Source organism: Ictalurus punctatus, chromosome 8 (assembly GCF_001660625.3).
Source record: "Ictalurus punctatus breed USDA103 chromosome 8, Coco_2.0, whole genome shotgun sequence".
In the NCBI taxonomy this organism is placed as follows: Eukaryota; Metazoa; Chordata; class Actinopteri; order Siluriformes; family Ictaluridae; genus Ictalurus; species Ictalurus punctatus.
The window spans coordinates 17,000,738-17,022,679 of NC_030423.2; the positions used below are offsets into that span (position 1 = coordinate 17,000,738).

Sequence of the window (21,942 nt, forward strand, 5' to 3'; positions counted from 1 at the left end):
AAAACGTTACAACGACATTGATGAAGTTATCAGAACACCTAGAAAACTTGGCCAATTTTTTTTTAATGTTCCTAAATGTTACTAAACCTTCCTAAAACAGTAAGTTCCAAAAATGTTCAGAAACGGAAACCTCAAACTGTTAGCTGGATGTTAGTGTAAACCAGCCTTATATTACATGGTGTGCATTTGTTAAATTTGTTTTAGCTCTTGTTTTAGCATCACTCAGTATGTTTACATAGACAACAATATTCTGATATTAACCTGATTAAGACAATACTCTGATTAAGAAATTAGCATGTAAACAGAGATTACTGATTACCTTAATCTGACTAAAGTCATACTAAAGTCATAAAGTAAACACAAATGGAATTAAGACATGTGGAGTACTCCTGTTTTAGTCGCATTATCGACGTGCATTACAGACATGTAAACACCTTAATCACACTATTAATGTCGTGTGGGAGTTTTCACTGCGACGGACACGATCACACACGGCAGTGCTCAACCATTTGACGGCAAACAAGAGAACACAGCTGCGTCCCAAACCGCGTAGTTACCTGCTATATAGCGCGTGTAATACATGTATTTCGGCTACTGTATAGTATGTAAGTACACAGTTTGGGACGCAGCCCATGGCTTTAAGTAGTCGTCTATTTGCACGTACAGCATGACAAATAATTAACCACACTTGAAGCTTTCGTAAAATTAAAGATGAAACACCCAAAACTGTATACGGTACCATAACGAAGACCAACTGTATGTTGATACGTGAAATTCCGGAGGGAACATCGGACGGCGTGGCGTGGGGACGTAATGAGGTGTGCCGTTAATTGATCTGTGTTCTATAACATGTAAAACATATTCTAAAAGTGACTCATGTAAACACCTTAATCACAATATTATCTTATTCAGAATAAGGTCACTAATTAGATTACTGCCGTCCATGTAAACATAGTCAATGATATTAGTTGGCTGAAGCGACACTCGTGATTGAGATCTATATAAACTATGCGTTTGCTTGCATAATGTCAGATTTCCCCCCTCAAGTAAATTTTTCTGCAAGATTTCAATTATCCCCTAAAGAAAAGCTGCTTTAATATAAGATCCTTTATATGAGATACCACTCCTGTATGTCTTGTACTCATGATGCAGATCTCATTTCTGGTTCATGATTCAATCTTTCTCCACGGTCAGGAGCTGCAGGGTTTCATGTAATCACGTTGCCCTGATTACAGGATGCCTGTTGTTATTGATTATGATCATTAAGCTTCTCTGAAGACCTGTAATAGCATATCTGTTCTCATGCTGTGAGCTCCGATAAAATTCCATCATTAATGTACTCCCTGTACTCGAGCCGCCCAAAGCGCTGTGAGATAACGTTCATCTTAAACGTCTTAAAATTCTCAGTCTCCGGAGTTTGAATGCAAAACTGTGGTGTTTGGTAGAAATCCTGCAGGAAGATGTTTGGGGTGTCAGGTTTGTCACTGCCTTGTCTCTGGGTGAGAGCGACTCTTCAGGGGGCCACTGTAAAGCTCAGAGACCTGCTGCTAACAGAGATTTGGCCTGACTGCAAAGTTTTGTCTCCAACTAGGCAGTTCATTTTTCCAGACTCTATTTCGAAACTCATTTCAAGTCTAACTCGAACTCTAATGTCTAACAGCATTTCAAGAGCTCAGAGAAGTGTGGAGGCATTGAGAGAGTTTTAAGGATAAAATGATATCAACACTGGAGATATGTAGCTCACTGCTTCTTAGATTAAACTCAGGACATACGCTAGTGTCTATGGCTTTATTCACAGTTCTGTCAAATCATTCTGCAAGGAATAAAACACTGTTATAGGAACATAATCAATGACAGTGTTGTGTGATACGACCCTACACAAAACGGAGTTACTTTTCCCAGTAAGAAGTGACTTGCAATGCCTCTGATGGATTTTCCTTCTTTTCTCAGATTCATATTGACTTGCTTTTCTCTCATAGACAGCTCTCTAATCTTCATGTTGGCTCATCCATTTTAACAACAAATGCAGTCTTCACAGGTGAAACTGAAGGCTAAAACCAAAAGTGGATGTTCACAGCTATTTATTATTTAAACAGTCGATATAACAGGACATTGTTTAACACATCTGTATATAAAAAAACAGGAAATAAAAGCTGAAATACTCAACTTTATTCTCTTCTCATATTCATCTGTTGATCGCAAACCCAAATGTTTTCAGTCTACAGCAAAAAACAAATGAATTGGCCTTGCTGTTCCAATAGTTTTTGAGAGGACTGTAGTATTTTTTTAAAAAAAATCAATTTGTAGTTGCATGTAATATTGTGGAAAGTCCACAATTCACGTTAGTTCCTATTACTACTTATATTTTAGCCTGCAGCTTGTCTTGTTACCAAACCAGAAAAATGTATAGTCCTCTGTCCTGAAGACTTTCCCATGGTGGAAAACCTACAAGTGCTGACATGCAAAATGAGTTCCATAACCATATCAGTGACTTAACAAACCGACATGATTTTTTTTGTTAGTCCATTTATTATTAGCCTTAGCTTATGGAGCTTGTCTGACGTACAAGTCCTTGTGAATGAGTTGTCGCTATAGAAACGATAATGCATCAGAACGAGCACATTAATATAAATCTGATATTTGAGTTATAGCCATAAATATTTTCAGAGCTGCTGCAATAGAAATTTAATCAACACTTTCTGACTAATCATAACAGTGGTAAAACAGAATATATTACATACTTATTAGATAATGTGTAACTTTTACATGAATTCTGAAAAGCACATTTTCTCTATCACTAGGCACCACGCGACAACCGAAAGAGGGAGAGGTCCCAGGTGTGGACTACAACTTTGTGAGTGTCGACCGGTTTATGGAATTAGAGAAAAGTGGGGCTTTACTAGAGAGTGGAACATATGAAGGTGAGTAAAATGCACTTTGTTCATTCTTTGTTTTTCTCTCAGACTCAGAATCCATATACTGTATACGTATAACTGAACCTGATTCACTGCCAATGCTAGCTTACAGTATTTTGACTAGAATTAGCTCTCGATATCTTGCTAGTGTTTGCCCTTGATACTTTATGTAGTGTTAGCGCTCAGTGATTTTATGCAAATGCAAATGATTTTATGTATATCACATAAAAAAACGCTGGATGGCAACACCAAATGCAAATAAAATTTCCAAAATGCGCACAAAAAACATATGCACTCATTTGAGGAAGATGATTTTTTTATTTGATAAGAAGACATGCGCATAAACTATGATGGAAACACACATTTACTAAATAAATTCCTCAATGCGAATCAGAAAAGTCCTGTGACTGGAACTGTGATTGGATAATTGAGTAAGAACAGTAAAAAAAATGGTGGCACGCAAGATGTATGTTTGGATGGACAACTTTGAACCACTTTCCCCGGAAGTGACAATTTTGTTCTTGTGAACACATGGGATGAAAATTGTGCTTTATTCGCAAGTGTTTCATGCGATAGCCCAATGATTCGCATAAGTTAAATTCACAACTTGGATGGAAACATAGCTAATATCTTGCTAGTGTTCGCACTTTATATTTTATCTGAGTTAGCTCTCAACATGTTAACTGGTGTTAGCGCTCAATAGTTTTACTTGTGTTAACTTTCAGTATAGTGCGTAGTGTTAACTTTCAGTATAGTGCCTAGTGTTGACTTTCAGTATAGTGGCTAGTGTTAACTTTCAGTATAGTGCCTAGTGTTAACTTTCAGTATAGTGCCTAGTGTTAACTTTCAGTATAGTGCCTAGTGTTAACTTTCAGTATAGTGCCTAGTGTTAACGTTCAGTATAGTGCCTAGTGTTAACTTTTAGTATAGTGCCTAGTGTTAACATTCAGTATAGTGCCTAGTGTTAACTTTTAGTATAGTGCCTAGTGTTGACTTTCAGTATAGTGGCTAGTGTTAACTTTCAGTATAGTGCCTAGTGTTAACTTTCAGTATAGTGCCTAGTGTTGACTTTCAGTATAGTGCCTAGTGTTGACTTTCAGTATAGTGGCTAGTGTTAACTTTCAGTATAGTGCCTAGTGTTAACTTTCAGTATAGTGCCTAGTGTTAACTTTTAGTATAGTGCCTAGTGTTAACTTTCAGTATAGTGCCTAGTGTTAACTTTCAGTATAGTGCCTAGTGTTGAACTTTCAGTATAGTGGCTAGTGTTAACTTTCAGTATAGTGCCTAGTGTTAACTTCAGTATAGTGCCTAGTGTTAACTTTCAGTATAGTGCCTAGTGTTAACTTTTAGTATAGTGCCTAGTGTTGACTTTCAGTATAGTGGCTAGTGTTAACTTTCAGTATAGTGCCTAGTGTTAACTTTCAGTATAGTGCCTAGTGTTAACTTTTAGTATAGTGCCTAGTGTTAACTTTCAGTATAGTGCCTAGTGTTAACTTTCAGTATAGTGCCTAGTGTTAACTTTCAGTATAGTGCCTAGTGTTAACTTTCAGTATAGTGCCTAGTGTTAACTTTCAGTATAGTGCCTAGTGTTAACTTTCAGTATAGTGCCTAGTGTTAACTTTCAGTATAGTGCCTAGTGTTGACTTTCAGTATAGTGGCCTAGTGTTAACTTTCAGTATAGTGCCTAGTGTTAACTTTCAGTATAGTGCCTAGTGTTAACTTTCAGTATAGTGCCTAGTGTTAACTTTCAGTATAGTGCCTAGTGTAACTTTCAGTATAGTGCCTAGTGTTAACTTTCAGTATAGTGCCTAGTGTTAACTTTCAGTATAGTGGCTAGTGTTAACTTTCAGTATAGTGGCTAGTGTTAACTTTCAGTATAGTGCCTAGTGTTAACTTTCAGTATAGTGGCCTAGTGTTAACTTTCAGTATAGTGCCTAGTGTTAACTTTCAGTATAGTGCCTAGTGTTAACTTTCAGTATAGTGCCTAGTGTTAACTTTCAGTATAGTGGCCTAGTGTTAACTTTCAGTATAGTGCTAGTGTTAACTTTCAGTATAGTGCTAGTGTTAACTTTCAGTATAGTGGCTAGTGTTAACTTTCAGTATAGTGGCTAGTGTTAACTTTCAGTATAGTGCTAGTGTTAACTTTCAGTATAGTGGCTAGTGTTAACTTTCAGTATAGTGCCTAGTGTTAACTTTCAGTATAGTGGCCTAGTGTTAACTTTCAGTATAGTGCCTAGTGTTAACTTTCAGTATAGTGGCTAGTGTTAACTTTCAGTATAGTGCCTAGTGTTAACTTTCAGTATAGTGGCTAGTGTTAACTTTCAGTATAGTGCCTAGTGTTAACTTTCAGTATAGTGCCTAGTGTTAACTTTCAGTATAGTGCCTAGTGTTAACTTTCAGTATAGTGCCTAGTGTTAACTTTCAGTATAGTGCCTAGTGTTAACTTTCAGTATAGTGGCTAGTGTTAACTTTCAGTATAGTGCCTAGTGTTAACTTTCAGTATAGTGGCTAGTGTTAACTTTCAGTATAGTGCCTAGTGTTAACTTTCAGTATAGTGGCTAGTGTTAACTTTCAGTATAGTGCCTAGTGTTAACTTTCAGTATAGTGCCTAGTGTTAACTTTCAGTATAGTGCCTAGTGTTAACTTTCAGTATAGTGCCTAGTGTTAACTTTCAGTATAGTGCCTAGTGTTAACTTTCAGTATAGTGGCTAGTGTTAACTTTCAGTATAGTGCCTAGTGTTAACTTTCAGTATAGTGGCTAGTGTTAACTTTCAGTATAGTGGCTAGTGTTAACTTTCAGTATAGTGCCTAGTGTTAACTTTCAGTATAGTGGCTAGTGTTAACTTTCAGTATAGTGGCTAGTGTTAACTTTCAGTATAGTGCCTAGTGTTAACTTTCAGTATAGTGCCTAGTGTTAACTTTCAGTATAGTGCCTAGTGTTAACTTTCAGTATAGTGGCCTAGTGTTAACTTTCAGTATAGTGCCTAGTGTTAACTTTCAGTATAGTGGCTAGTGTTAACTTTCAGTATAGTGGCCTAGTGTTAACTTTCAGTATAGTGCCTAGTGTTAACTTTCAGTATAGTGGCTAGTGTTAACTTTCAGTATAGTGCCTAGTGTTAACTTTCAGTATAGTGCCTAGTGTTAACTTTCAGTATAGTGCCTAGTGTTAACTTTCAGTATAGTGCCTAGTGTTAACTTTCAGTATAGTGCCTAGTGTTAACTTTCAGTATAGTGGCCTAGTGTTAACTTTCAGTATAGTGCCTAGTGTTAACTTTCAGTATAGTGCCTAGTGTTAACTTTCAGTATAGTGGCTAGTGTTAACTTTCAGTATAGTGCCTAGTGTTAACTTTCAGTATAGTGCCTAGTGTTAACTTTCAGTATAGTGGCTAGTGTTAACTTTCAGTATAGTGCCTAGTGTTAACTTTCAGTATAGTGGCTAGTGTTAACTTTCAGTATAGTGCCTAGTGTTAACTTTCAGTATAGTGGCTAGTGTTAACTTTCAGTATAGTGCCTAGTGTTAACTTTCAGTATAGTGCCTAGTGTTAACTTTCAGTATAGTGCCTAGTGTTAACTTTCAGTATAGTGCCTAGTGTTAACTTTCAGTATAGTGCCTAGTGTTAACTTTCAGTATAGTGCCTAGTGTTAACTTTCAGTATAGTGGCTAGTGTTAACTTTCAGTATAGTGCCTAGTGTTAACTTTCAGTATAGTGCCTAGTGTTAACTTTCAGTATAGTGGCCTAGTGTTAACTTTCAGTATAGTGCCTAGTGTTAACTTTCAGTATAGTGCCTAGTGTTAACTTTCAGTATAGTGCCTAGTGTTAACTTTCAGTATAGTGGCTAGTGTTAACTTTCAGTATAGTGCCTAGTGTTAACTTTCAGTATAGTGCCTAGTGTTAACTTTCAGTATAGTGCCTAGTGTTAACTTTCAGTATAGTGCCTAGTGTTAACTTTCAGTATAGTGCCTAGTGTTAACTTTCAGTATAGTGGCTAGTGTTAACTTTCAGTATAGTGGCCTAGTGTTAACTTTCAGTATAGTGCCTAGTGTTAACTTTCAGTATAGTGCCTAGTGTTAACTTTCAGTATAGTGCCTAGTGTTAACTTTCAGTATAGTGCCTAGTGTTAACTTTCAGTATAGTGCCTAGTGTTAACTTTCAGTATAGTGGCTAGTGTTAACTTTCAGTATAGTGCCTAGTGTTAACTTTCAGTATAGTGGCCTAGTGTTAACTTTCAGTATAGTGGCTAGTGTTAACTTTCAGTATAGTGCCTAGTGTTAACTTTCAGTATAGTGCCTAGTGTTAACTTTCAGTATAGTGCCTAGTGTTAACTTTCAGTATAGTGCCTAGTGTTAACTTTCAGTATAGTGCCTAGTGTTAACTTTCAGTATAGTGGCTAGTGTTAACTTTCAGTATAGTGCCTAGTGTTAACTTTCAGTATAGTGCCTAGTGTTAACTTTCAGTATAGTGGCTAGTGTTAACTTTCAGTATAGTGCCTAGTGTTAACTTTCAGTATAGTGGCTAGTGTTAACTTTCAGTATAGTGCCTAGTGTTAACTTTCAGTATAGTGGCTAGTGTTAACTTTCAGTATAGTGGCTAGTGTTAACTTTCAGTATAGTGCCTAGTGTTAACTTTCAGTATAGTGCCTAGTGTTAACTTTCAGTATAGTGCCTAGTGTTAACTTTCAGTATAGTGGGTAGTTTTAACTTTCAGTATAGTGCCTAGTGTTAACTTTCAGTATAGTGCCTAGTGTTGACTTTCAGTATAGTGGCTAGTGTTAACTTTCAGTATAGTGCCTAGTGTTAACTTTCAGTATAGTGCCTAGTGTTAACTTTCAGTATAGTGCCTAGTGTTAACTTTCAGTATAGTGGCTAGTGTTAACTTTCAGTATAGTGCCTAGTGTTAACTTTCAGTATAGTGGCTAGTGTTAACTTTCAGTATAGTGGCTAGTGTTAACTTTCAGTATAGTGCCTAGTGTTAACTTTCAGTATAGTGGCTAGTGTTAACTTTCAGTATAGTGCCTAGTGTTAACTTTCAGTATAGTGGCTAGTGTTAACTTTCAGTATAGTGGCTAGTGTTAACTTTCAGTATAGTGCCTAGTGTTAACTTTCAGTATAGTGCCTAGTGTTAACTTTCAGTATAGTGCCTAGTGTTAACTTTCAGTATAGTGCCTAGTGTTAACTTTCAGTATAGTGCCTAGTGTTAACTTTCAGTATAGTGGGTAGTTTTAACTTTCAGTATAGTGCCTAGTGTTAACTTTCAGTATAGTGCCTAGTGTTAACTTTCAGTATAGTGGCTAGTGTTAACTTTCAGTATAGTGCCTAGTGTTAACTTTCAGTATAGTGCCTAGTGTTAACTTTCAGTATAGTGCCTAGTGTTAACTTTCAGTATAGTGCCTAGTGTTAACGTTCAGTATAGTGCCTAGTGTTAACTTTCAGTATAGTGCCTAGTGTTAACATTCAGTATAGTGCCTAGTGTTAACTTTTAGTATAGTGCCTAGTGTTGACTTTCAGTATAGTGGCTAGTGTTAACTTTCAGTATAGTGCCTAGTGTTGACTTTCAGTATAGTGCCTAGTGTTGACTTTCAGTATAGTGCCTAGTGTTAACTTTCAGTATAGTGCCTAGTGTTAACTTTCAGTATAGTGCCTAGTGTTGACTTTCAGTATAGTGCCTATTGTTGACTTTCAGTATAGTGGCTAGTGTTAACTTTCAGTATAGTGGCTAGTGTTAACTTTCAGTATAGTGCCTAGTGTTAACTTTCAGTATAGTGCCTAGTGTTAACTTTCAGTATAGTGCCTAGTGTTGACTTTCAGTATAGTGGCTAGTGTTAACTTTCAGTATAGTGCCTAGTGTTAACTTTCAGTATAGTGCCTAGTGTTAACTTTTAGTATAGTGCCTAGTGTTGACTTTCAGTATAGTGGCTAGTGTTAACTTTCAGTATAGTGCCTAGTGTTAACTTTCAGTATAGTGCCTAGTGTTAACTTTTAGTATAGTGCCTAGTGTTAACTTTCAGTATAGTGCCTAGTGTTAACTTTCAGTATAGTGGCTAGTGTTAACTTTCAGTATAGTGGCTAGTGTTAACTTTCAGTATAGTGCCTAGTGTTAACTTTCAGTATAGTGGCTAGTGTTAACTTTCAGTATAGTGGCTAGTGTTAACTTTCAGTATAGTGCCTAGTGTTAACTTTCAGTATAGTGCCTAGTGTTAACTTTCAGTATAGTGCCTAGTGTTAACTTTCAGTATAGTGGCTAGTGTTAACTTTCAGTATAGTGGCTAGTGTTAACTTTCAGTATAGTGCCTAGTGTTAACTTTCAGTATAGTGCCTAGTGTTAACTTTCAGTATAGTGGCTAGTGTTAACTTTCAGTATAGTGCCTAGTGTTAACTTTCAGTATAGTGGCTAGTGTTAACTTTCAGTATAGTGGCTAGTGTTAACTTTCAGTATAGTGCCTAGTGTTAACTTTCAGTATAGTGCCTAGTGTTAACTTTCAGTATAGTGGCTAGTGTTAACTTTCAGTATAGTGCCTAGTGTTAACTTTCAGTATAGTGGCTAGTGTTAACTTTCAGTATAGTGCCTAGTGTTAACTTTCAGTATAGTGCCTAGTGTTAACTTTCAGTATAGTGGGTAGTTTTAACTTTCAGTATAGTGCCTAGTGTTAACTTTCAGTATAGTGGCTAGTGTTAACTTTCAGTATAGTGCCTAGTGTTAACTTTCAGTATAGTGGCTAGTGTTAACTTTCAGTATAGTGCCTAGTGTTAACTTTCAGTATAGTGCCTAGTGTTAACTTTCAGTATAGTGCCTAGTGTTAACTTTCAGTATAGTGGCTAGTGTTAACTTTCAGTATAGTGCCTAGTGTTAACTTTCAGTATAGTGCCTAGTGTTAACTTTCAGTATAGTGGCTAGTGTTAACTTTCAGTATAGTGCCTAGTGTTAACTTTCAGTATAGTGGCTAGTGTTAACTTTCAGTATAGTGCCTAGTGTTAACTTTCAGTATAGTGCCTAGTGTTAACTTTCAGTATAGTGCCTAGTGTTAACTTTCAGTATAGTGGGTAGTTTTAACTTTCAGTATAGTGCCTAGTGTTAACTTTCAGTATAGTGCCTAGTGTTGACTTTCAGTATAGTGCCTAGTGTTAACTTTCAGTATAGTGCCTAGTGTTAACTTTCAGTATAGTGCCTAGTGTTAACTTTCAGTATAGTGGGTAGTTTTAACTTTCAGTATAGTGGGTAGTTTTAACTTTCAGTATAGTGCCTAGTGTTAACTTTCAGTATAGTGGCTAGTGTTAACTTTCAGTATAGTGCCTAGTGTTGACTTTCAGTATAGTGGCTAGTGTTGACTTTCAGTATAGTGGCTAGTGTTGACTTTCAGTATAGTGCCTAGTGTTAACTTTCAGTATAGTGCCTAGTGTTAACTTTTAGTATAGTGCCTAGTGTTAACTTTCAGTATAGTGCCTAGTGTTAACTTTTAATATAGTGCCTAGTGTTAACTATGATAGCTATGGCTTTGCTACACAGTATTTATTCCTTTATGTTGTTGGCTATAAACTGATCTTAAAGACTTCTGTTAGCTTAACTGAGGTTTTGTAGCTATATTTGCTAATCCATGTTAATTTGAACTTGAGGAATTCAGTTTTAATATCATCTACACTTGTCACAGACACACACATACACACGAAAAGCATTTCACACATGATGGGCTGGTGACTTGTGTCAGAGACTTAGGTTCAAAAGTATCCATTTTTATGTGATGAAATTTACGCACTTTAGTTAGACAGGTACCTAAATTGATTTTCTGGGTCCAGCACTGAGATTATGTAAATTCTTGAGTAGAAGCTTCTGAGATGGATATTTTTCAATAACATCTTGACCACCTGAAAAAATAATGAAAAGGACATGTGGACTGAATAAAGAAATAGTTATTTTTTTCTTTGCTGTCAAATATAAGGTGATGTGTATGACATACAGAAAGACTTATTCAGTGATATATTAATAAAAAAGATGGTAAACATTGATAGTATATATTGACAAGATATTTCTGTATGAATACTCCTAGTTGTAATTATTACATTAATCACTGTAAATTTGCCTTAATTTAACAAAATGGCTTCCACACTCATTATTCAGCAGCTTATAAAATATCACTTGATCCAGCACATCCTATTATTTAGCATTTTTGTAATATCATACTCCGCCATTTACTTGTAAGCACTTAATTTGGCCACTTTAAATGGACAATACTTTTACTTAATTATATTTGTATACTTAATATTGGCCTCACGTGACATTACATTGTTTTTTTGTAAAAAAAAAAAAAAAAAAAAGACATACATTTGTTGTATGTTATTATGTGGGCTGTTTTTTTTTTTTTTTTAGTTCTTTGGGTCTTATATATCTGTTGCCCCTTTTCCCCTATTTGCTCTTGTTGTATGTTTCCTATATATTTGCACTATATGTTCTGTTGTGTTGTCAGAGTTTGAAAACAATCAAAATCTTGGTCACAAAAAATTATATTATGTGCTTACATCAAACTGTCAGTCTTTAATACTGGAATACAATTTGATAAGTCCTATTTAAGAATTGTCCATAATTAAGACACGCCTCTGTTTTAGCCAAACCTCGCCCACGTACGTGACTCTCGAAGGGAGCCTAAATTCGTGTGTAACTGAACTCTAGATATAGCCAGATGTTCTGAACACTTTTCACTCCCTTATTTAAGCACAGATTTAATATACTTAATTGAATATGACATCATCAGATCCTAAACGTAGATGAAGAGAACCCAATTAAACAAATGAGACAAAAATATTATCCTTGGTCATTTATTTATTGAGGAAAATGATCCAATATTACATATCTGTGAGTGGCAAAAGTATGTAAACTGTTGCTTTCAGTACCTGGTGTGACCCCTTTGCACAGCAATAACTGCAACTAAATGTTTCCGGTAACAGTTGATCAGTTCTGCACGTCGGCTTGGAGGAATTTTAGCCCATTCCTTAATACAGAACAGCTACAACTCTGGGATATGGGAGGATTTCCTCACATGAACTGCTTGCTTCAGGTCCACAACATTTCTATTGGATTAAGGTCAGGACTTTGAATTGGCCATTCCAAACCATTAACTTTATTCTTCCTTAACCATTCTTTGGTAGAAAGACTTGTGTGTTTAGGGCTGTTGTCTTGCTGCATGAACCAATTTCTCTTGAGATTCAGTTCACAGACAGATGTCCTGACATTTTCCTTTAGAAATCGCTGGTATAATACAGAATTCATTGTTCCATCAATGATGGCAAGTCGTCCTGGCCCAGATGCAGTAAAACAGGCCCAAACAATGAGATTACCACCTCCACAATTCACAGATGGGATAAGGTTCTTATGCTGGAATGCAGTGTTTCCTTTCTCCAAACATAACTCTTATCATTAAAACCAAAAATTCTATTTTGGACTCATCTATCCACAAATTTTTCCAACAGCTGATCTTTAGCACACTTGAGATCTTTAGCAAGATCTTTAGCAAACTTCAGAGGGCAGCAATGTTCTTTTTGGAGAGCAATGGCCTTCACCTTGCAACCCTGCCATTCTTGTTCAATGTTCTCCTGATAGTGGACTCATGAACATTGTGAGAGAGGCCTTTAGTTGCATAGAAGTAACACTGGTTTCTTTGTGACCTCAAACGCTATTACACATCTATCTCTTGGGGAGTGATCTTTGTTGTTGATCACTCCTGAGGAGGGTAACAATGGTCTTGAATTTCTTCCATTTGTACACAGTCTGTCTGACTGTGCATTGGTAGAGTCTTTGTTTCATGACACACTTTGTTTGTGTCATGATACATGTGTTGTGAATATCAGACTGATAGATCCCTGTTCTTTAAATAAAACGGGGCACTCACTAACACCTGATTGTCGTCGTATTGATTGAAATCACCTGACTCTAATTTCACCTTCAAATTAAACTGCTAATCCTAGAGGTTCACATTCTTTTGCCACTCACAGATATGTAATATTGGATAGTTTTCCACAATAAATAAATGACCAAGTATAATATTTTTGTCTCATTTGTTTAATTGGGTTCTCTTTATCATCTTTTAGGACCTGTGTGAAAATCTAATGATGTTTTAGGTCATATTTATGCCGAAATATAGAAAATTCTCTCTTTCTATATATAAAACTTTCGAGCACCACTGTGTGTACTCTCAAAGGTACAACAGTGTTCTTATGGGTCCAATTAAGTACTTTTATGATGTTTCTCTATAATTATGTTTCTCCAATTATCTAATAAAAGGTACAAAATATGTACCTATGAGAACGCAGTGACCCAGTTTTCATGCTACATGTGAACACCTCTATCAGCCATTCTCATTACTGTGGAGTTTGTGCATGAGTGTTTGCATGTTTCAAGCTTTGGCATATCTTCTACTTACTAACTGAACTGATAACGTGTAAATGGGCATTGTTGCCCTGTTTATGAAAATGTCCCATTTTTATAGCAGTGTGAAAGCAGAGGTAGTAGGATGTACAGAGTTGCTTAATTTGGCCTCGTTGTTGTCAGTATTGTGGGTGTTCATTTTTGCCATTTTGACAGCTCCAGCTGAGTGGAGGAATGGGGTGAGGTGGTTTTTGCAACGTCTCTATGCAGTAATTTCAGTTATTTGCCGTCTTGTTCTCGGAAGTTCACTACCATCACATAGTAAATGTTTGGCTGGTGGGTTTTTTTTCCCCCTCTCATCATGTGTATAAATGTAAGGCGATACATATCGTATTCACAGTCGTGCGACAGAACCTTTGTTCTGGACTATATTTGGCTGGTGGGATTTCCGCCTCACTGCGCATTTTCATAGTTAGAGATGGTGCTGCTCTGGTCTCGAATCAGGGGTTTTAGCTCTGGATGTTTCGTCCTCTGTAACCACAGCACAAAATTTTATAACTTTATATCTGGATGTATTTACATTTTGTCTGTGAATTTAGTCGATTTAAAAATTGTGCTTAATTGAAAATAAAAGACCTTAATAACAGTAACATTTCATAGTGTAGAATTTTGCAATGTTTTCCTTGTGTGTAGTGTGAGCCCACTGAACATTAAGCGGTGGATATTGTTAGCAGTGACACACTTTATTCTGGGGATTAGGCATTTTGGCAGATGGCAGGTGCCTACTATAAGTATCCAGTGATTACCTGCTTGCTAACATTACACCATTATGCCTACTATGTAAACAGTTCAACATTATTTGACTACATTATCAACATTACAAACTGTAGTAGTTACAGAAAAAGCCAAATACACAATAAAAACCCAATAAAGAAACTGTTGCTATGTATAGGTCATGCCAAATGGTTGTTAAATATAAAAAAAATAAGCATTTACCATATTTAAAAATTAAGTAAAGAGTTGTAATAACTTAATAGGTAAATTACACACTAAACTAGCATAATATTAGCAAACTAGCTAGCAATTTCAAAGTAGTGTACATGTACTTGAATATGATTACACTGTTTGGATTGAAGAGATAGTGTGTTCTAAACAAATCCAAATATAGATATGAATAGGAGGTGCACTATTTGGTTTTTTTAGCTATTATAATGTAATGCTATATAAAGGACCCCATTTTGACTAGCAGCAGCACTTTGTCCCAGCTTCTGAGTACATTCTGATAGCGGACTTTTCTGATCTTTCTGGAAGGTAACAGAGCCAAAAACTAAAGTAAATCTGATCAAATATGATATATCAAATTGTTGCCCAAGAGAAAAAATAGTTTCCTGATTTGAAAAAGACATTGTTTTTTGAATTAACCATTACAAATTTTTTTCAGCAGTTCTGTGTTTTTTTTTTTTTTACAGCGTTTCCAGTGCCAAAGTGGTACATTCACATTTGGTTAAATTTCTTTTAAATAATCTGAATTAGAACAAACCTACTTCGGTTTCAGATCTTAATGCAGATGCAGATTGTGGAATTGCATTACATCCCTACCAAGCAGTTGACCAACTGCCCTTACTTTAAAGCTCTTATTTACAGTCCCTCCAGGATTTTGTGATTTTGCGATCGTAGAAATGAACACAAAATCAAGCAAACTCAGGAATATTGAGAGGAGCTTGCAATTTTTCTAAATTACCACCGATTTTCCACAGATTTGGGCCATCATCACCATGCACATTCAGACAAAGCCCTTTTTCAATTCACATGTGTTGAACAGGAGTACAGCTAAAAGGTCTCATTTACTAACAAACATCACTGTGAACGACAATTGCAAAACAATTTCCTGCAATTGTAATTTTGCCAAATCAAGTAGTTTTCCGCAAAAAAAATCACAAAACCTACACAAATTGCATCACAATTAAAAAAAATAAAAAATTAAGCATTTGTGGACACAATAATCATAAAAATATCTCTGGAAGATCCTGTATTTTTGTGTCTGCGAGAAGTCATAAACAAATAAATGCACAACTAAACTCAGAACCATAAGTCAACTCGTAAAATACAAGTTATAATCAGCTATAGTAGTATCATACTTACCTGTAATGATTCACACTTGTGAACTGGCTTACTCTGATTTTTCAATAGAAGTATCTGTTTATCTGAAACATTCTCCCAGAATGCACATGCACACTATGAGTGAATTTATTCTGGCACAGTTATACATAACCTCAGGTACACATTTCGCAGCCTGGGCCTGAGGGAGCTCGCTGACAGGTGTATGCACTAGTTGTGCACTAGTTTTCAGGTGCAGGATTCATTTGGGTCTAGACTTCACACTGGTCTTCTTTCATGCTGCATCATGGTGCCATGTGTGTAGCACAGTGTGAGAGCGGTGTGTGGGAGATGGAGTTTGACTAGGCTCACAGCCATGCCTGTTTGTCAACAGCATGTCTTTCATTTTCATTTCATTTCATGTCTTCTTGAATCTTGCTTACTGAAAGACTGTACTGAAAAGAGGGCAAAAGGCTACATGTACGAGCTTCATGTTCATTACAAACTGCAATTAGTGTAGCGGTAGCCCAACGGTTAAGGCTCTGGGTTACTAATCAGAAGGTTGAGGGTTCAACCCCCAGCACTACCAAGCTGCCACTGTTGGGCGCTTGAACAAGGCCCTTAATCCTCTCCGCTCCAGGGGTGCCATTTCATGGCTGACCCTGCAACTGATTCTGATATGTGAAGAAAATAATTTCACTTTGCTGTCACAAAATAAAGACTGCTTTTCTTCTTCTTAGTTACAATTTTCCCTAAGAGTATTTGGGACGGATTATAAAATAAGTAAGGAGTAAAATGCAACAGGGTGTGCTGTTTCAGGAAAACAATCAACGACAGGGTGGTGTGATGTGGCCATGACATGAAGCAGAGTTACTGTTACAACCTTAAAGTGGATTTTCCTATTACACCACATGCCAAAGTGTTTCATTTCTCTTATAACACATCAATTCACCAACGATTAAAGTGTTTAAATTACTAATAAACAACACTTCATAGTTAGCATTACATTTTAATGGTACATTTAATTTTGTGGAACGTAAGAAAGAGAAATGAGTTCCTGTTATCAGTTACATTATAGCAGCTTTTTTCTCTCTCTCTTGGAGTTAATAAGGTGAAAAAACACAACGTTTCATGTGGTGGAAAACGTACTGGCCGTTACTGAACTCTGACACCGGCGACTCTTTCCATAAATGTTCAATAAACATCTCCTCACAGCAAACTTCACAAAAAATCAATGATTATATATTTTCTTTGTTAAATAACAATGTTTTGAATCCATTTATTATTAGATTTACAGTATGTGAAGCCTCTGCCATACAAGTCCCTGTGAATGAGTTGTTACTATAGAAACAAAAATGTATTAGAACTAGTAAATTAATGCAAACATGTGATTTGAGTTACAGCCGGAGCTGTTGTACGAGCTGCTGTTATAGAATATTCATCTACATGATGAATGTATAAATAAAATATTTTATGTATCAGAAATATAATTTCTGATTTTAAAAAATACATATTTTTCCTTACATGTTTATCATTTATAGGTTGTGCCAAATAGCAATTAAATATAAAAAAATAAAGGCATTTACATAAAATATGAAGAGTTGTACTAAAATAATAGGTAAATTACACACTAAACTAGCATAATATTAGCAAAATAGTTGGCAATTGCAAAGCAGTGTCCATGTACCTGAATATGATTATACTATTTGGATTGAAGAGATACAAATGCAAATACAGATATGAATAGGAGGTGCACTATTTGTTTTTTTTAGCTATTATAATGAAATGCCATATGAAGGACCCCATTTTGACTAGCAGCAGTACTTCGTCCCAGCTTCTGAGTACATTCTGATAGCGGACTTTTCTGACCTTTCTGGAATGTAAATAAATGTTAAATAAAAATTTACAATAGATAGATAGATTTCTCTGTTTATTCCTCTGGGGAAATCATAAAGATAGAAATCCCACAACAGAGACTTTTCCTTTTAGAAATGGTCCTAAGTAAATCCCCTTATAGAAAGCTACAAGTGTTAACCCCTTGAGCTTTCCAGAATTAATAATCCTGATTTTTAAAAAAAAAATTTATTAGGATTTTACTGTATAATTTATTATAATTATTCAGGAAAAGAATATTGATTATTATTTATTGCATTGTATCATGTAATTAGTTCAAATCAACAGAAGACAGATTTTTTGGTACGCTAGAACTTTTTACAACTTAATTAGATAAGTGGATAATGTAGATTACATTAAAAAGTAAACAGTCTATCAATGATCAATTAATTAATTAACTAAGAACCACCAGAGTTTACAACTAAATGCAGTGGTAAACATCTGAATGTGGAGCTTGTGATTTACTGCAGCGAAAGGAATCAAACCATATCTAGGATTAGCCAGTTAGCTGACTTTATCTGAACTAACCACTATCACAGTTGTCACGGAACTGAAGACGTAGCATTAAATGGAATTTTCAGTGGTGCTTGAAAGTTAGAGAAAGTTATAGCTAGAATTTTCTATATTTCTTTATAAATATGACCAAAAACATAAACAGAAGTCCTAAAAGTTGAAAAAGAGAACCCAATTAAACAAAAAAGACAAAAATATTGGTCATTTATTTTTGAGGAAAATGATCCAATATTACATATCTGTGGGTTGCAGAAGTATGTGAACCTTTGCTTTCAGTACCTGGTGTGACCCCCTTTTGCAACAATAACTGCAACTAAACGTTTCCAGTAACTGTTGATCAGTTCTGCACATCAGCTTGGAGGAATTTTAGCCCATTTCTCAGTACAGAACAGCTACAACTCTGGGATATGGGAGAGTTTCCTCACATGAACTGCTTGCTTCAGCTCTTTCCACAACATTTCTATTGGATTAAGGTCAGGACTTTCACTTGGCCATTCCAAACCATTAACTTTATTCTTCTTTAACCATTCTTTGATAGAATGACTTGTGTCAGAAGAAGGGCTGTTGTCTTGCTGCATGACCCACTTTCTCTTGAGATTCAGTTCACAGACAGATGTCCTGACATTTTCCTTTAGAATTCGCTGGTATAATACAGAATTCATTGTTCCATCAATGATGGCAAGTCGTCCTGGCCCAGATGCAGTACAACAGGTCCAAACCATGATACTACCACCACCACGTTTCACAGGTTCTTATGCTGGAATCAAAAAGTTCTATTTTGATCTCCTTCCACAGAACAGATGGGCAGCAATGTTCTTTTTGCAAAGTGGTGGCTTTTTCCTTGCTACCCTGCCATACACACCATTGTTGTTCAGTGTTCTCCTGATGGTGGACTCTTGAACATTAACATGTGAGAGAGGCATGTAGTTGCTTAGAAGTTACTCTGGGCTCCTTTGTGACCTCGCATAGTAGTGCACATCTTGCTCTTGGAGTGATCTTTGTTGCTCGAACACTCCTTGAGAGAGTAACAATGGTCTTCAATTTCCTCATCTGTCTGACTGTGGATTGGTGGAGTCCAAACTCTTTAAAGATCCATCCATCCTGATGAGCATCAACGATTTTTTTGTGGGGTTCTCAGAAATCCCCTTTGTTCATGCCATGATACACTTCCTCAAACATGTGTTGTGAAGATCAGACTTTGATAGATCACTGTTCTTTAAATAAAACAGGGCACTCAAATAATTGATCAAGTGTAATATTTTTGTCTCATTTGTTTTTTTGTTTACTTTTAAGACACCCATATAGTATGCTGTCACATCTCTATCAATGAGTAGCGATTCCTTCTATTCACCTCTACATTACACATGTATCACTAAGATGAAAAATGAAAACGCTTCCATGGTTGTGTCTGTATTTTCTCTATAAGTATATTCAATATATGGATTTAATTCTGGGTCACAATGTGTAATTTAACTTTTCCTTACAGCTCTGGACTCCACCATCAGCCATACTCTCTCTCCCACAAAGACCTGCGAATGAATTCATAAACCTCTTCCACACACACACACACACACACACACACACACACACACACACACACACACACACACGCACACGCACACTCAATTTTTAATCATTAAACCAGATTCCCCCCGATACACACGACTTCTTTTCAATCTTGAATAATAGGTTTGGGCTCTTTGTGATAGAGGTCGCCTTAATAACAAACATCACACATAGTAAGAGGGAAAAAAAGAAACTGGGCAGAGTTACTGAAAACATGATTGAAAAGTCAGTCTAAAAAAATCAGGCCGCATACTAAGCAGTTCCCAATGCCTTTTTACGCAAAGTTTCTATCACTTTTTCACAGTTACCGAATGGTTTTCATTTTGGACTTTTCGTCTTTTGCTGTCTTTCATGAGATCTTTCTGCTGAATGATTGCATGGTAAAACCTGAAGGACACCCAGGTTCTCAGATGTAGATTAGTAAAAGGGGTTCTCCTTTGGTTCTAGATAACTTCTATGGCACGCCCAAGCCCCCGGCGGAGCCCACGCACATGCTGTTTAATGTGACTGACCAGCTGCTGCCAGGTGCTCGCCCCAGCGCTGAGGGGAAGAGGAAGAGGAACAAGTCAGTGAGCAACATGGAGAAGGACAGCATCGAGCCTCCAGAGGAAGAGGAGGAGGAGAGTCCTGTCGTTAATGGCAACGGCATTGCTATCACGCCAGGTTAGCATTAACCTGCTCAAAGGGGAACAGTCATGTTTGCTTGTTTTCTAAAGTTGGAAAATGGTGATGTTTACCATAATTTAGGAGACAAAACACTTATAAGCACCACCAATGATATCATCGTGTTTTCTCTCAGTCTGAGGGAGGAATCAGCTCCTAAGAATCAGCTCGAGGCAGAACATGCATGGTTTAGCTCACTGCATGCGTAAATGCTTTTTATGACATACTTATGAGTCTTGCTGGGCTCAGGAACCTTCTCATTTTCTCTGAAAACACAATGAGGCTTGCAAGTCATGTGGTAACACCATAGTAATGTGGGTATTTTCAAAACATGGAAAGCCTCTCTGTATTCTACGTAGCATAATGATGTACCATTCCGTGCAGGATTTCGCTGAGTTTTTTTGTGAATGTTTGATTTTGCTGCTGCATTGTTTTCAAAATTTGCAATGCAATTTGCGGAGTTTTTTGTGCTTGTTTTTGCTTAAAACTACTTTAACTGACGAAATAGTTGTGCACAGTGATGTTTGTTGGTAAATGAGACCTTCTCGCTGTACTCATGTTCGACGCATATGAATCGACGGGGACTTGGACTGAACGCGCGTTGTGATGACGTCACATGACACATCTTGGCCTATCTCTGTGGAAAATCTGTGTTCATTTTGATAAATTGCAAGCGCCTCCGATTATTGTGGCGTTTGCTTGATTTTGCATTCATTTCAAAATCGCAAAAAATCCTGGAGGGAATGATTTAAAACTATAATCTTTATGCAGTTTGAAAACACCCACGTTACTGCACCCTGTTAACAGTTGTGTTTGCAGAGAAGCAAGTCTGATCATGTTGTGAAAAGCACAAACCTTATGCGTGACGTGAGCTACACTCAATATGTATAGAAAAGCTGTAAAATGATTTATTACATATTGAACTTATTCAAAGAGCATAATGGTAGAGGTGGCCTTGGTTAAATGACCTACAGAACAATTGAGTGAATATTTGTGATGTTGATATTAGGCGTGTTACCGTGTTGGGGCCGCACACCGATAACATCACTTGCCACCGTGGCACCGCCCCCACTGTCGTTTTGCCTTTTTATAGTAATAAAAATCATTTAGGTAAGTTAGAGAACGGACGCTACATACAGCTCAATTCAGCACAGTCACACGAGTCACAGCACAGAACAACAGGAGTCAGATTTCATTTGTCTCGTGACGAGAGTGAGGCGAGCTGACTGACAAGACGATGGCGGTAGATTTGGTTTAATATAAGCGACTTTGTCATTCTGCTGTTTTATCGTTGTGTTTTTCATTAAGAATAATAGTGAACCCACCATTCCAGCAGTGGCCGCACAGGCATTCATGAGCGAGGGGGGAAAGCTCCCACGCCCCTGGTGATACCAGTATTACCGGTGTTGTCACATGTCAATTAACCAGTGGGAAAATTTCCTCACAGTCACATCCCTAGTTGATATGCAACATATACTTGTGGTAGAATGTTGAGGTGAGACTGGGTTGGTCTAATAGTGTTGCAAGGAATTGAGAGAACTCTTCACTTAGCTCACATTGTTATTTTTGTTTTTCTTTTCTTTTTTGGTGGATGTGATGTTTATGTCGATATTGTCTGACCCATGACACTCCACTGAAATATGGAGTCCTCTTTGTGTCTCAGTCTGAATTAAGTGCCTGCAAGTTCAAACTTGAAGTCTTTCTCGAAAGTGTTTTGAACACACACAGCTTTCTCAGTACATCTAAAGGGCCATGTTTTTGACATTGAAATTCAGTCTACTGATACAGTGAGCCACTTTTTTTTCTTTCTTTTTTTTTTTGCCTTCAGTAGTATGTGATGCCGACACAGCTTTCAGCACAGGGCTCTATATTGATTAACTGCAAAAACAGATTTGTGACTGTTTTGTAGAAAATGTTGCTCCTTGCTATTCTAGACTTTCTCA

The 21,942-nt window shown here is 36.7% G+C and overlaps 1 protein-coding gene across 8 annotated transcripts in view; it reads left to right on the plus strand.

Moving 5' to 3' along the window:
- The window catches only part of magi2b (membrane associated guanylate kinase, WW and PDZ domain containing 2b), a 176,989-nt gene that overhangs the window by 72,218 nt on the left and 82,829 nt on the right, over positions 1-21,942 (plus strand). For 7 of the 8 annotated variants that reach the window (XM_017474681.3, XM_017474682.3, XM_017474683.3 and 4 more), the window contains exons 3-4: positions 2,802-2,921; positions 19,784-19,999. In XM_017474681.3, the coding sequence (XP_017330170.1) occupies positions 2,802-2,921; positions 19,784-19,999 (336 nt within the window). The remainder of the gene's footprint in view (positions 1-2,801; positions 2,922-19,783; positions 20,000-21,942) is intronic. The other variant, XM_017474685.3, reaches the window with a different exon arrangement.